The sequence below is a fragment of the Heloderma suspectum genome, chromosome 7 (genome assembly GCF_057233095.1).
Source record: "Heloderma suspectum isolate Gila_16-S chromosome 7, 16-S_ref, whole genome shotgun sequence".
NCBI lineage: Eukaryota > Metazoa > Chordata > Lepidosauria > Squamata > Helodermatidae > Heloderma > Heloderma suspectum.
Genome location: NC_139464.1, coordinates 21927047 through 21943499, shown reverse-complemented (window position 1 = coordinate 21943499; position 16453 = coordinate 21927047). Strand labels below are relative to the sequence as shown.

The 16453-nt window shown below is 46.6% G+C and overlaps 1 protein-coding gene across 2 annotated transcripts; it reads left to right on the top strand.

The window, feature by feature from the left end:
* Positions 1-5075: 5075 nt before the first annotated feature.
* LOC146339392 (perilipin-3-like) lies at positions 5076-14327 on the top strand. 2 transcript variants are annotated; one of them, XM_084811711.1, is made up of 7 exons: positions 5076-5400; positions 6346-6421; positions 8999-9058; positions 10289-10492; positions 11224-11411; positions 13475-13537; positions 13655-14327. In XM_084811711.1, exons 4-7 carry the CDS (start codon positions 10399-10401, stop codon positions 14054-14056), a joined length of 747 nt encoding a protein of 248 aa, XP_084667837.1. In that variant the 5' UTR covers positions 5076-5400; positions 6346-6421; positions 8999-9058; positions 10289-10398; the 3' UTR covers positions 14057-14327. The 2 variants fall into 2 exon arrangements, with proteins under 2 accessions (XP_084667837.1, XP_084667836.1); XM_084811710.1 differs by lacking the exons at positions 5076-5400; positions 6346-6421 and having other exon boundaries at positions 7833-9058; positions 10300-10492.
* Positions 14328-16453: the final 2126 nt, after the last annotated feature.

Genomic DNA, 16453 nt, shown 5'->3' with positions numbered 1-16453 from the left:
GGCATAGCAGCCGCTGTTTGCGCCCCTGCTCTTTGCCATGATAGGCTACATAAATACTTACATAGCCTATCATGGCAGCTTGGCAGGATGCAAATGGCAGCCGCTACGGCGGCCGCCATTTGCGACTGCAGCAGCCAGCCGTGGCTGGAACTCTGGCTGTGGACGGGCCTGGAGCCGCCGCAGAGCAGAGCCAGCCAGGGAGGATTCCGGGGGGAGGGACAGCAAATCAAAGCTGCGAAAAGGTAAGTGACTTTCGTACATCTCTACTGGTAACCGATCTATCCTATGGCTGTCTGCCCACTGACTAGCGGCCATAGAATTGCGCCCTTAGCTTGTTTGAGAAGGTCTTGGTAGGCTCATCAACCTTTGTCCTGGCCCTCGTCCTGAGCCTTTAACAAGGGTGTTGAACCACGGGCCTGCAAGCAAAATCTGGCCCGCCTGGGGGCCAAATCCCCCTCTATGGTTCTCCAGATGGCCACACCCCTTCCCCTACCTCCACCCCCTTTCTCCTGACCACCAATCATTTGGTGGTTTCCCAGCCTTTCAACCAGTTCCACCCATCCCCCTTCTAAAAGGTTGAAATGCCTCTCCTAAGGCTCAGTTACTGGCAGTAAGGACTTTTAAGCTTAAAATATCCTGATATGTTTTGCTCTGCCATTTTTACCTTCAGCCCCACCCACTACTGGAATGTGGCCCCTGAGAGCTTCTCCAAAACTGAATTTGGCCCTCAGGCTGAAAGAGGTTCAACACCCCTGCTTTAACAGCTTCCTAACACTTATGATTATATTAGTTCTTTAAGACAGCCCCTGCCCATAGGCTTGCAATCTAAAAATACACTACACAAAAGGAAAAAAAGGTTGGGGAGGGAAGAGGAAAGAAGGAAGTGGTCTTTCAGCAGGGCTGGTGGAATAGCCACACTGCCCATCTCATCACCTCTGCCACAACTCGCTGGAATGGCTGCTGCTGATGACAATTGAGAAAGGAGCCTGAATTACAGTGTCCCTTTGAAGTCTTTATGTTCAAGGATGGCCACATTAAGATCAGTTACAGCAGGGGTCCCCAACCTTTTTGGATCCATGGGCACATTTGGGAATTTGAGAAACTGCTGTGGTCACCACCACAAAATGGCTCCCATGGAGGATGTGGCTAATCCCAGAATGGCTGCCATAGGGGCTGGCTAGTCAAAAGAGCTGGAGTGGGGGACAGAACTAGCAAGGCTAGAAATGGGGAGCATTTCTACACAAGGCTTTTATTATGTACTCATGATTGGTCACTCACGGTTTTTTGTAAGCCCTTTACACTACCTCTCATCAACCTCCAGTGCCCCTCCCTTCGCAATTATAGCAGCTTAATTCTCTATGGGGAAAACACGATAAGGGACTTTAAAGCACAATTACTTTCCAGTGAAATTCTGGAGTTGCACTATATTGCAGCACCATCTAGCAGCTATATAATAAAAAATATGGAACTTGCCAAGAAAGAAAGAAAAATGGATGAAACCACATGAAAAGGAGCCAAGCTTAATCCCACAAGGAATTCAGAAGCAGAAGGCCTGGTAAGGATGTGGGATTTTAGCCTGGTACAGAAATGCTCAGGGAGTGGAGAGAAGCAGGAAGAGAAAGGGAGAGAAAGAAGAAGGCTTGGAACAGGGAAGGGAGAAAAATAGTGAGGAAAGGGTGGAGAGAAATAGCAAGGCTAGAGGGTGGGAGTGGGGAGAGAGAGAGAGAGCGCGCGTGCGCAAAGGGGAAAGATCTGTGCTGACAGAAGTAGGTTGGGTGGGGCTAGGAAGCAACTCTTTCCTTCTCTTCCTGCCCGCTGCACAGCTGATCAGCAGCAGGTTCAAGTACAGGAATGAGAACCTGGTGCCCTAACTTTTTTCATTTTTTAAATTAAACATACATTTTTGAATGGGGCAGAGAGTGGAGAACTCTATGGGCACCGTTGGAGGTTTCCACGGGTGCTGTGTTAGGAACCACTGACTTACAGACTATCCTTCTTGGCCAAAATGTCTTCCTGATGCTTTATGGATATTGCCATTTCTCATGTCCAGAAATCAAGTGAGCAAAGTTTTCCCCGGCATGCCCAAAAAGTGATGAGAGCCTGAGAAACATGAATAGGGTTGCCAATTTTTGAGCTGGCCCTTGGGGCTGTAGCACTGGCACCAACTTGATGCTCAGACATTACCAGATAGTCACAGTTATCTCCTTGCTTGGGAAGCCTCCCTCATCTACTTCCTGCACATCTATCTGCCATTTAAAGCCACAGGAATCTATTTTTTCTCATCAGTTAGCTGCCTTAAACATGCTGAGAATAATCCTTGCCCTTTGTCAAATGCAGGGAGTTCTGCAGGTGTTTACATTACATTAGTGCTTTCAGGATCAGACCTAATATAAACTATTGCCTTCTTCACATAACCGAATAATTAGTGAGTCAGTGGAGCAACTGGTGTAGTTATTGCTGAGTTTGCTCTGCATCAGTGAACCAACTAATAAAACTAACTTCTCCGAGATAAAACTTGTATTCCAGGTTGCTTGCAATCCAAACCTGGGTCAATTCATTGCGTTACCTACAGAGATCAAAGTCCCTGCAAGGGCTCTTTCCATATTCCTGATTCATCAGGAGAGAATATGCAACATTCTCTTTGGGTCTCTGTGCTGTCAGTGTGATAGCTTTCACCCCCCACCTGTGTATAAATAAGTTGAATAGAGGGGACATTGCAGCCGTGTTTGGCTGTTCTACTAAGGAGCTTGTGAGAGTTGCTAGAGACCATCTTAGAACTGTATAACTTTGCCTTCAGTTAAATGTAAGTATTTTGCAAGCTTTAGTTGTGGCTTTGCTTTGTGATTTGCAGCTAGGGTGTTAATAAGGATGTAGGCACATATATTATTAGTTATAATGTTGGCTGCTATGAAGCTGAGAGAGGCCTGAGAGCTGTTGAAAGTTAAAACCAGCATACCTTATCTGCCTCTTTCACTATATGTTTCATTTTATCAGTCACTTTACATCTGATCAGGTTCTCATTTGCTCTTTGCCTTCTCTAGAAATCCAGTCTGTGCCCTGAGGTTGGTTCATCTAGCTCAGGGATGTGTAACATATGACCCTCCAGATGTTTTGGCCTACGACTCCCATCAGCCCTAGCCACCAGAGCCAATGGTGAGGGATAATAGGAACTGTAGGCCAAAACACTCGTGGGCCACAAGTTGCCAACCCCTGATCTAGCGTATCCTGGCACAGGGGTACAGAACCTTTTTCTGCCCGAGGGCTGAATCCCATGTTAGAGATACTTCCGGGGACTGCATTCCAGTGGTGGGTGGGGCAAAGACAGGAGAGGCAGGGCTAAAACACCCCCCATACCAGTATATTTTAGCCAAGCTTTTGGAGAGGCATTTCAGCCATTTAGAATGGGGGGGGGGAAGCCTGTGCAAAAAGTGGGAGACCACCAAACAGTTGGTGGTTGGGGAGAAAGAGGGTGAGGCCAGGGGAAAGGGGTATAGTCTTCTGGGAAGCCTGAGGGGAGCCCATCGGGGCCCCCGGAGGACTGTATTTGGTCCCTGGGCCTGAGATTCTGCCCCCCCATCCTAGGAAAAGCTTCCATAATCATTCCAGATTGCACCTCTCTTCACTGACCCTATGCACACATAACATGAAGCCATGGTGGTTGGGGAATTTCTGCGTCGCCTGTCATGTAGGGGGAGAAAACCACATTCCCCGTAGTTAGTAAGCCACCCCTGGCTAACCATCCCCCCTGCAAAAGGGTTAAGAGGTCCTGGGGCTCCCTGGTGGGCTCCAGAGGACTTCTAGGCTGCAACCATAGGGTCCGCCAGCTAGAGTGTCCACCACTGTGGGCGATGCTCTAGCCACTGCAAACTTTATGTTATGTATTCTAGGGTGGGTACTGTGGGTTAGTTCTCGTTTTGAACCAGAAATTGTTGTATAGGTAGAGGGAATGACCGGAGACTCAGCAGGCCTCGAAAACAACTGTCCTTTATTTATCACACACAGAGCTGCAGAACTTAGCAGAAGCTCCATCCACTGCTGCCACTCCCAACTCCACAGGAGCTGCCAAGGTTCAAAACAATAACAAACTCACAGTACCTCCCGCCGCCCCCAACAATGCATAACACTCTCTATGATCAGCCAGCAGGAGCCCATTTGTGCTGTGGAGGGGAATGGGGTGCTCGGTAACCATGCCAGGAAGATCCCTAGGTAACAAGGAATTAACAGCCTTATGTAGAGAAACTCTGTGTTTATAGCTATAAGCCAAGACAGCCTTTTCTAATCTTGTGTCCCTGGATGTTGTTGAGGTACAACTCCCCATCATCCCTGGCCAGCATGGCCAATGGTCAGGGATTATGGGAATTTCAGTCCCCTGTCTGAGAACCCAAGGCTGGGAAAGACTGCCCTAACAGAAGCTTGGAAATAGCATCGCTGGGGCTGAGCCCTGGAACCAGAATGATATGGTATGAATCATAGAATAGTAGGGTTGGAAGGGGCCTATAAGACCATCGAGTCCAACCCCCTGCTCATTGCAGGAATCCAAGTCAGAGCATCCCTGACACATGGCTGTCCAGCCTCATCTTGAATGCCTCCAGTGTGGGAGAGCCCACCACCTCCCTAGGTAATCGGTTCCATTGTCATATTGCTCTAACAGTCAGGAAGTTTTTCCCGAGTTCAGCCGGAATCTGGCTTCCTGTGACTTGAGCCCATTATTCTGTGTCCTGCATTCTGGGATGATCGAGAAGAGATCCTGGCCTTCCTCTCTGGGAGAACTTCCAAGTACTTGAGGAGCGCTATCCTATCTCCCCTCAGTCTTCTCTTCTCAAGGCTAAACATGCCCAGTTCTTTCAGTCTCTCCTCATAGGGCTTTGTTTTCAGTCCCCTGATCATCTTTGTTGCCCTCCTCTGAACCCTCTCCAGCTTGTCTGCTTCCTTCTTAAAGTGCGGTGCCCAGAGCTGGACACAGTACTCCAGATGAGGCCTAACCAGAGCTGATGAAATAATCTCTTAGTGTGTTCAGGGTAAAATCCGCCCCCCCTTCCAACTGGCCTCTGTTATCCTGGCTGTGAAGGCCAGATGGGGCAGAGATTTCATGGAGTGTATCATTCAAGAGTATATAGAACCCTAGTACCACTTTCTTGGAAAAGAGATACTGTACACTACTAAATGCTCTTTGGTTGGATAAGTGGATGCTTAGAAAACCTGCCATTGACCATTAGCAACTTGTAGCACTAACAGGATTGTGGATGTTGTACTAACTACTCAGACTCTGGAACAGAATGTAAAGAAATGTAGCCCTTTGTGCTGTAGAATGTATGACTGCAGAGAATGGCTGAGACTACAGAGATGCAATGACCCCTTGAGAGACAGTGATGCCACTTCCAAACTCCTCACTAACTTCTGGTAACTTAGTTTGGATCTTGGGATGCAGCTAGCTTGTGAGAAGGCATATGTACACTGAAAGCCAAACTTGAGATGTCTGGGATAGACCTAGACCCTGCAGCTAGACCAATGCATAAGTTTTGCAGCAGTGACATAACATGAGCGTAGTATCTGCTTATTTTGCAAACCTTGGCTTCCATTTTGGAAAGAGTGCGCCATCTCTTTCCGTAAGGAGTAACAGTAAGGAAGAACAGCGAGCTGTAAATCTGCCATGTTTTCTCTGCTGGCAGGACTCCTTTGACCTTTTGAACAGCTGTATGGCAGCTGCACTGGCTGTATCCCCCCAGCCTCTGCAATCCCATGCTGGGGAAAGCTACAACTGTTGAGCTGCTGTAAAAAAACACACTCCTGCAGGGAAGAAAGTGGATGTAGTATCGGATAGGGGCAGGGGGAGAGACCTAAAGGGTGTACATAATCAACTTGACACTTCACCTACTAGAGAGCCAGTGTAGTATAGTGGTTAGTGTTGGACTGGGACTTGGGAGATCCAGGTTCTAGTCCCCACTTGGTCATGAAGCTCACCAGTTGACTGGGCCAGTCACTGACTCTCAGCCTGACCTACCTCACAAGGCTTAAATGGAGAGAAGGTAGATCATGTATGCCATCTTAGGCTTATATCCCACCTTCCCTCCAAGGAGCCCAACAATGGAATTAACTAATTCTGATGGGGAGATGCCTTGCTTGGAAGCCACCAGCTTCTGAGATGTTTGAAGGGCTCCCATGTCTTGGTGCCAGATCTGCCCAGTTGCACAAAGGGACTAAATTTCCTTCTTCTTAAGAGTCCGACAAGGGAGGTTTCAGTATGCTCAGTATCCACGCCACACAGCAAACTCCTGACTTGTGCTGGACTCTTCTTGATGTGTGACATTGGCCTAAACAGAGTTATATTTATTTCTGTTCTTTCAGGTCAGGCTGCACAATGACTTCTAAGAGCCAAGAAGAAAGCATTCCTGCTCATAAGAGTAGAGACACAGTACAGCTGGTAATTTCTCCCAGCTAAACATGGTTCAAAAAGGCCCCAGGAACAACTTACATGCAATCAGTAAAACAAGACAGTCCCTGTCCACAGGGCCTTGGGGAGGGAAGAAGAGACCCCCCCCACACACACACAAGTGGTCTTCCAGCAAGGTTGGTGAAGTGGGCCCATTTCCCCCTCTCGCTTCCCTCCATTCAGCCTGCTGGAATGGCTGCTGGTGGTTACAGTTGAGGGAGGAGGAGCCTCCATGGGGATGGTGACACTTCTATTCCAGCTTGAAGATTTCAAACAACAAATAAAGACAGGAGTGAAATGTGAGGCTTATGAATATGTGAAGCCTCTCTCTTCAAGTTTGTCCTGTAACCTAGGTTTGGATCCAGATTTGCTGGGTTCACACAACATGCTAACCCACACTCAGTGGTAGAGTATAGGTTGTTTGTTGAACCTTGAGTTAGCGTGTTGTCTGAACCCAGGACGTTTTCTGCAGGGTGGCTTGTTAACCACCTTCAACAACCCAACAACAAACCATGGATTCTCAAGGTGACTTGTTTGAGAAAATAAGCCGCACTGCGTGGTTAACATGCCACCCTGTGGAAAATGTCCTGAGCTGAGACAACATGCTAACTCATGGTTCAACAAACAGCTCATGGTTCAACAACAACCCACACTGACCACTGAGTGTGGGTTAGCCTGTTGTGTGCACCCAGCCACTGAGTCATACTTGGCGTAGACCCTTTGAAATCAGTGGGACTTAAGTTGGTCATAACTAATATAGGCACCATTGATTTCACTGGGTCTCCTCAAACCTGGATCCAACCTCTAGTGTTGTTTGCTTTTAAATGGTAGCAGCTCTCCCAGGACATGGGCAGAGGTCCACTCCAGCTCTGCTATGGCAGTCTTCTTAACCAGGTAGGTGAACTACTGGCCCTGGCATGTAGTTCAAGGCTAAATCCCTGACATTGTCACCTACATCCTTCAGACAGGCTGGTGTAGTTAGGGATGTTGTGGGTGCCTGGCTGGGGCTCGAAGCCCCTGGACACCAGTTTTCAAATTCCCCAGCTTGCCTGGCTCAGTGCGTGCCGAGCTGGGCAAGTGTGCGGCTGCCCTTGTCCTCTCCGAGCCGCGATTTTGCAGAAAAAATAGTGGCTCGTCCTTGTTTGTAAACATCCATTTGTGCAAATGGCAGCTGTGAAAGCCATTTATGCAAGATTACAGCCATAAATGGTCCATTAACACCTGTAATCTTGCATAAATGGCCACTTCACGACTGCCATTTGAACAAATGGACACATAAGAATAAGGATGAGCCAACATTTTCCTGCAAAATGTTGGCTTAGTGAGGAAGTGGGAGGTGACACGCAGCTCACCGGGCGCTTGCGGACCGCCCAGCAGCTCATGTGGCACAGTGAACAGGGCCGGCCGGCTTGTGGGCTTCAAGATGGACTGAGGGAAGGAGAAGAACACAGAACCTAGGTCCCACCCACTGAGTAATGGGAGCAGTGGTGCCTACAGCCAATCTCCTCTTAACCCTTCACAGACCATACACCACAGATGGCTGGGGAAAACCCCCAACCTCAGACCCTTGGAAGGCAGCTGCCAATCCGTGATGACAATACTAAGTTGGATGGGCCATTGGCCATATTCTATATAAAGCAACTTCATGTGTTTGTGTCCTCCTGCATACAAAGCATGTGCTCTCCCACTGAACTATGGCTGCATTGAATAACCAAGAAGTGAGCATAGGCAAGTTGACTTAACTTTAAACTGGCTAGCATTGATGAATTGGAATGTGCAGCTGTTCTGTTGCTGGATGGCTTGGTGTTTTCATACCCCGGCCCCAAATTGCTGTGAACGACCCAGTGTTGGATAAAATGCTACCCAATGGAAAACAAAATTAACTGTATCTAGGTAGATACTGGCCTTGGGTACACTTCACGAATCTTCTCGTTTTCTTGCTGCACCTGAAAGGATGCACTCATGAGAGTGACTAGTCTGCCTTTGGTTAGCTCTCCTTATGATCTGGCTGCCTCTGCCTCAGTCAAAGGGAACCACCCCTATGTCAAAGCAGTCTTGAATCTGGAAGAGAAAGGCATGTGAAGCATCTCTGATATAGCTATGCGTGGTGCTCAGCCTCTTCTGAGTAAACTTGAACTACAGGGTAAGAAAGATAGTTAATGATTCCTAAATTTGCATGTAAATACATTTGCATATGGAAATATTATGCAAATTTGTGTCCTCTTTCATCCTCTTTTTATGGTGATGCAATTCCTCTTTTTTGGCAATGCGTAAGTGACCATGCTAGGCAGGAGCCTTTCAACAGCACTTCCTAGGATGCTCTGGGGGTGCTCTAGGAATGAGGCTTCTGTAGCAGGAACCATAGAGCCTGTTCCTAGCACATCTTTCTTTTTTCATGGGGGAGGGGGACACCAGACAGGGCTGTGTGTGTGTGTGTGTGTGTGTGTGTTTGTATGCGCGTGTGCACTTTTTGCACCCCTGATCTAGAGGCACTGTGAGTTTGGCCTTCCGATAGCCTCTATCAATACCATTCCTGCAACACAACTGAAGGCTGAAACATCTCTATAGTTGCAGTCGTGAGCCACTATGCTTCCAAAGGCCCGGCCCATCCATCAGACAGCTGACCAGGTAAGTTGCAGCTAATAATTGACTGCTCTCTCATGCGATTATGTCATGTATTATCTAGACTAGACTAGACTATTTATTATCCAGACTGTACTATTGCTATCCATTGGCTCTTGAGCTTCAGGGGACACTTCATAGCCACTTGTATGGGGATGTTTTGGCAGACACCTCCAAGGATTCTGGGGCACGATCTAGGGCAGAGATGGCCAACTTCAGCATCCTTGGAGAGTTCCATCTATACTCTAGGAGTGTGCATTGGCCACCTAAACCAAACTTGCATATATTCTGCTCTACGAATCTGCATTTTAAGATTCAGGAGAGAAGAAACATTAAACCATACTGTGGTTGCAACAGTGGGCAAATGTCTTACTGCGCTTTGATTCTAATACAGCTACCGAGTGCCAGATGTGACCACATGGGCTGCCAGCTGGCCAGACCTCTTCTGTTAATTCCACCAAGGGTTTCACTGGCTGTTGTGGGCATTGCTTGTTCTCAAGGGTATCATCGAATGCACTTCATAAACATTCTATACCATGGGACAAGATAAGTAGTGGCAGGACATGTGTCACTAAGCAGCATCCATGCCATCATTCCAGAGACGAGGGAGAAATGGACAGCGGGCCCTGCTCCATCAGCTTTGCTGAGAGACCAGCTCCAAAGGGCTCCTCCTCTTTGAATGGTTTCCATTCTAGCTGGTCATAAGAGCTGCTATGCAACTCTTAAGAATGGGTCCCTGGGTTTCCTTGTTTTCCTCTCCCCACCACCCCTGCTTCCCTTTTGTGTCATGTCCTTTAGATTGTTTGCTTGCAGGCAGCGATGGTGTCTTTACTGATCTTGTGTAAGCTGCTTTGGGGGCCTTTTGGCTGAAGAGCTAGGTAAAAATGCTTTCAATACTGCTTCTGCAGTGTCTTGGGATTGCTTGGAATCTTCCTGCTTAAGAACTGCACTGGTTGAATGTCACTTTCAAGAACTCGAGCACTTTATTTGGCCTCATAACTGGCAATAGAGCTAATGTTGGGGGAACAGCCAACCCTTTAGCTAAAGGAAGCAAATACACTGAGGGTAAAGAACAAGGGATGGATTTGCTGGTCAGGCACTAAGTGATGCACCCTTACAATTAATGAGTCTCTTACCTAGTGAGAACCATTTGGGGTGTGTGTGTGTGGTGGAAAGCATCCATGGCAGCAAAATACACAGCCTGCTAGGTGACTCGTACTTTGGCTTGAATGATAGTGTCTCTCTAGGTTATTTCTGAGACACAAGAACTGGTATTGTCCAAAGTAGCGGGTGCAAAAGAAGCAGAAGCCAAAGCTGTGCATGAAGTTACTCTGGTAGAACTGAGAATGGGCAAGAAGTCCTTGAATAGAGCAGAAGTATTGCTGGAGGGATGTGAAGATCGATTGGACCACCATCTTCCAATGACAGATGAAGAACTAGGTAAGCAAGGCTATGCTCTACTGCAGGGATGCAGAATGTCAGGCCTTCCAGGGGTCCAAAGAAGGCCCTACCCCTGCCCCCTAATCATTGGTGGTTTCCCAGCTCTTCCGCCATTTTCCTCCATTCTAAAAGATTGAAACGCCTCTCCCAAGGCATAGTTACTGGCAGTAAGCTACAACATGCTCGTATTTTTGGTATTTTGTTCCTGCCCCTTTTGCCTTCAGTTCCGCCCTCCATTGGCATGTGGTCCGTCCCCGAGGGCTTATCTGAAATGGAATTTGGGCTGGAATAGGTTCTGCACCCCTGCTCTACTGTGATCCAGGGTATGCTTGCAACCTCGAGGTCTCCTTGATTTCCCTCTGCCCTGCCCTTGGGAGCTTACTGTAATTACACCTTAGCTTGGCTCTGAGGTTGGGATGTGATCATGATCTGATCATCGTCTTCCATTTGGCCCTGGTTGCTCACTTGGATGATCTTCGTGGCCCTGCTCTTGGTGACTCCCCTTGGCACGCCTTCCCCAGATAGGTGCAAAATATAATTTCATCTTTCAGGCACTGGGCAAGCTGCTTCATCCCAGGCTTTTTAACGAATATGTTGCCTCTCTCTCTCTCTCTCTCTCTCTCTCTCTCTCTCTCTGTTTTAAAGGGGGTGTACTAGGATCCCTTTTCACAGATTTGATACTAGACAGATTTGATCAAAGCAAGTAATGATATTTTAACTATATTTGATAGCTAAAATTGCAGAATCGATGCCAGAAGGGGCAGTCACGGTATTTGGGGCTGATGGTTACTTCGTGCGTCTTGGCTCCCTGTCCTCTAAGCTCCAGTATTGTGCCTACCAGTATGCTGTAGCTAAGATGGAAGCTGCTAGAAAGAACATCCAAGAGACGTTCAACCAGCTGTGTCAAGTCATTAGAAAGGTAGGAGTTTCACTTCTGTTTCTCCAATGCGTTCTAGACTTCTTACTTCGTCCACTGCAAAATATAACCTGCCTCCTTTTACAAATCTTGGTTTAAATAGCTATGTTCCCTGTTGATATGCAAATCAACAAGGCCTTTTAGCAGAGCAATAGAAATGGCTGATCTTCTACTAGGTTGCTCACTAGGTCGTCCTGTCAGAAAATCACATTCATCTCAGTTCTCTATTCATCTCAAGTCTGCAAACTACCCATTCATTCTCTGTAGGCTGCATAAAAGTAGCATCCCTGGGGATTCTTTTAAGTTTGTAATGGTTGGATGTGCCTGATCTCATCTGATCTTGGAAGCTAAGCAGGGTCAGCCCTGGTTAGTACTGGGAATCAGGCTTCCTGCATTGAGCAGGGGGGTGGACTTGATGGTCTTGTAGGCCCCTTTCAACCCTATGATTCTATGTCTATGTTGGTTTGTCTGCAAGACTGCTTGAGAGTGGTATACCATCTTCAGGGCTGGATCAAGGCCATGAAGGGCCCCTGGATAAAAGGCTGTAGGGACTCCTTACTGTGCCCAGCTGTGAACTTGCACACCTGACATTTGTGTGTGCGTGCATGCATGCTCTCATTATGTACAACAATGCAGAAAAAAATGCTGCATATCTTACTGGAACATCTTGTATGCGTCCCTGGAAGAAAGACTCTTAATGTTCATTGGCATGTTAATCATGTGAAGGGGTGGTCTTGAGTACAAGTGACAATGGGGCCACATTGCTGGCTGTACCCTAATAGCCAGACTGAGAATGGCTGTCTCCCTAGGGGAGACCTACACATTTCCATATATGTGGCCCATTTAAAAATAAATCGATCAAAAGACAGCTTTTATTGTAAAGGGTTTGGAATGCCACCTAGCCCATCTCTGGGCAGTGGGCTTTAAGTGGAAAGTGTGGATTGTCTCTCATGTGCAGTAAATGCAGAGAAGGGAAAACATGTATTAAGACACAGCAGAAAAAATAGTGCTGTAAGAATAGCCGCATACAAGACATCTTGGAAGTTGGGCCTAAAATGCTGGCGAGTGGGGCGGAACTGAGATAGCCCATGCCGCAATCAGTTTCCCCTTCCGTGCACACTGCAGATGACTGATTCTTCTAGAGCACATAGCTTGTTAATACAGAAATGGAAAAGACTCCTGCCCAACACTCTGCAAAAACTATATGCCCTAGAACATATCCCAGAAGCCTCTGCAAATGTTCAGGGGTTCCTGGGCAGACAAACCAATATAGAAGTTTCCCTAATGGTCAAAAATGGAAAGAAAAAACCCCCTGAGAGAGTGAGCATGACTTGCCTACCCTGAAGACACTGAAATAGCTTCCTTCTGAGTACATAGCAGTGGCTGACAACGTCCTGTGACTAAGGAACAGTTGCCACATTCTGATATTTCTTGGATCATAAAGCCCCATGGAGTTGCAAGATGGCAGGTTCTGTCTTGAGAATGTTCCTTTTCAAAGGTGCAGCACAATGAGGGCCGTCTTTTAAAAAGAGCCAAATGGAGATTTAGGATTTTCCTGATACACTTCATAAGCAGTAGAAAAGCATCACCTCTAAACCAGCAAACCAAATTGCTGTCAGGACGTAAAGTTGTGAATTGCTCTTGGGAGTAAGAACGCTGGAGAAAAGCTGTACAGGTAGAACGCTAGGACAATATCAACTATTATATGACTGTAGGGTTATCTAAATTTGACTCTTACAACAGTACTGTTGTGTTATCTTTACTTTGCGTGGGAAGAATCAGTCATGCTTTCTGTAACAAAACAAAACATATTAGTATCAGGATTCAAGAAGACCTTTACTGGATTGCACAAGAAGCAATCCAGTTTGGTTAGAAAAATGATGGCTAGAAAAGGGGATGATGCCACTAACTTTATCCACATATTTCAATGCAGTGGGGTGGACTGAGTTAAGCCGTGCTTTATGTCTGGTCGGTGCCTATCTGAAAAGTATGGCAACTGAAAATCTTGTAGGATTATTTTGACTTCAGAATATTCTAAAGTGCTCTAAATGACTCTTGTCCACTAGGTAGAGTATACAAAGCAAGGTGTTCACCAGAAACATTATGGAGAACAAGAGAAACTCCACCAGGTATGCCTGGACTGCAGCCCCACGTGAGACCAAAAACGCTTTTAGGGGTGCTCCATGTGCTAAGGTAGGGCCATGGATGAGGAATGACATCTGCTGACTCGCTCTTCCTTTACACAGATAGAATCTCACACCTTGGCTGTGGCCTACCACATCACCCAAAACCTGCAGATGGCCTACAAGGACATGATTGCCAGCATCCAAGGCCTGCCTTCTAACTTCCCGCAGAACCTTCAACTGGCGTGTCGTAACATGGAAGAGCTTCATACTTATTTTATCAGTGCTCATTCTTTCAAAGACCTCTCCAGCAGTATTCTAAGCCAAAGCAAAGCGAAGGCAATCAAGGCCCAGAAGTGTGTGGATGACATCTTGGAGTATGTGAAGCACAATGCTCCGTTGTCTTGGCTTGTGGGGCCATTTGCTCCTGCACCTAAGGAATCATCTGAGGCTATGGAGCCCACAAAACCTGATGAGAGGGAAGCTAGACCTTTGAAAGCAGCAGGGCCAAAGGAGAATCTGTGACCTAGAAAGAGTTCCAGGGGGTGGAATATTGCCTCCTGGTGCTGATAAAATCATGATAAAAACAAACAAACACGCATCTCTCCATAGGAGCTTTAGTCTTGACAAGAAACTGATTCATCTTGTACTATAGCTTGGTTCTGTTGCTAAAATTATAGTTCTGTTATGGAGTAGGCTTGAACACACTTGCTGTAACCTGTCTTTGTTGATTATGATTTGGAATAAAATGTTGCTGCACTCAGACGCGTGAAGCCCTGAGGAATAGCTCAACTTGAGCATGTTGTCTAACTTCCCCAGAACAAAGTTGGATAATTTGTGTAAGGTTGCCTTGGTCACGCTCTTTGCCATGCTGGAAAGTGGAATTGTGGCCTCAGGTGCAGGGCAGGAGGAAAGGTCGTGGCACAGAACGCTGGGCGGTATACCTGATGTAGGAGGCTTTATCATTTAGGGAAGGGCCGTAGGTCAGTAGCGTGGCACATAGATTTTGCTTGCCCAAGATCCTGCATTTGATCCCTAGCACCTCCAGTGTTTCAACCATGAGGCAGGTAGAAAAGTCTGGTATGAAACTGTAGATGCTTAAGCTTACTGTGGGGTAGACCCGGGGGCCTCCTGAATGGAGGATGTAGGGTGGCCACTTTCACGCCGCAGCAAAAGTAGGCATTGATTTGCATAAACATTGCATAAGTTAATTTGTAGTAATTATGTCTGACTTTGCATCTATACATCTAAGTTAAATAGAAATGCAACACATCCTCCCTGCCATGGTGTGGGGAGACAATGACTTGTGTGCTGATCCCTGATCCCTGCTGCTGATCAACACCTTCGAGGCCCCACTCTGCCTTCTTAGGTTCTTCCTAAGAAAGGGTGCTGCATCTCAGGCCTGGGGGCTAAATCAGGCTCTCTGGGGTTCCCCAGAAGCCACGCCCCCTTTTTCTGGCCCCACCCCTTTCCCTCCACCCCTAATCATTTGGTGGCTTCCTGGCTTTTGTCCAGTCTTACCCTGTTCTTAATGGTTGAAAGGTCTCTCCTTAGCTGCTGGCAGTGAAAGCTTTAAGCTAAAATACTCCGGTATTCGGCCCTGCCCCTGTTACCTTCGATCCTGCCCACAACTGGAGTGTGGGCCTAGGGTGTCCCCTTTTACCTCTGTTTGAAGAGCTGACAGAAGACTGACTTTATTTATTTATTACATTTCTATCCTGCCTTTTCTTCCTCCTTAAGGAACCCAAGGCGGCATACATAATCCTCCTCCTCCTCCATTTTATACTCACAACAACAACCCTGTGAGGTGGGTTGGGCTGAGAGTCTGTGACTGGCCAAAAGTCCCCCAGTGAGCTTCCGTGGCTGAGTGGGGACTAGAACCCGGATCTCCCAACTCCCAGTCCAACACTCTAGCCACTACACCACACTGGCTTGTGTTTGAAAGCATCCTCTCTTTGAAGGGCTGCCTTGTCCAATTCTGGTTTGAAGATAAAGAACCATAAGGACTATTGCCCGTCTGCATAGCAGACTGAACAGGTAGGCGCACCCGTCACTTGGTCGCAGTCTTTCACACTGGGGTGAGATTTACTGCATTTCTATTTAAATCACAGTAATCATTTCTAAAACTGCATCTATACATATAAATATGCACATAGACATATTTACATACTTTGCATAGGTGAAATACATATATGTATTATATATACATAAAATACATGTTTTTATATATGTATTTTATATACCTAAAATACATATTTTGCATCTATACATATAAATATGCAGCTGTACATATTTTGTCCATCTGCATAGCAGACTGAACAGGTAGGCGCACCCGTCACTTGGTCGCAGTCTTTCACAATGTGGTGAGATTTACTGCATTTCTATTTAAATCACAGTAATCATTTCTAAATTTGCATCCATAAATTAGCACATGTAAATTCGTATCCTTCTTTTGTCCTCTTTTTTCTTTTTCATTTCCTCTGATTCATAAGTAGCCACCCTAGTTCTAACCCTAACTCTCTCTCTGGAAGTACTCACCGTACTAATTTCCCTAGCTGTAGTCTGTCTTGATAGAGGCCAGGAGCTGCCCCATGATGTAACTGATCACGTAATTCAGTTCGAAGAGCTGCTAGAATAAAGTTCATGTTCAGACTCCACTGCTGATCAAATAACCACCAGAGGGGGACAATGTTACATATTCAACCAGCAAAAGTAACTTCTTAACAGAAAAATAGGAGGAGTGCATAGTCCTTAAAAGCAAGTGTGCTCTGAGCTACCAACAATAAACCCAATTGTTTCGCTGTAATAAAGTCGTCATAAGCAAGAACCTTTTGAGGGCTAGTCAATAAAACTATGATGGATGGGGAGCTAGTTAGTATTTAACGTGCAATTGATGGAATGTAAATCTGCGAAAATCTTTGC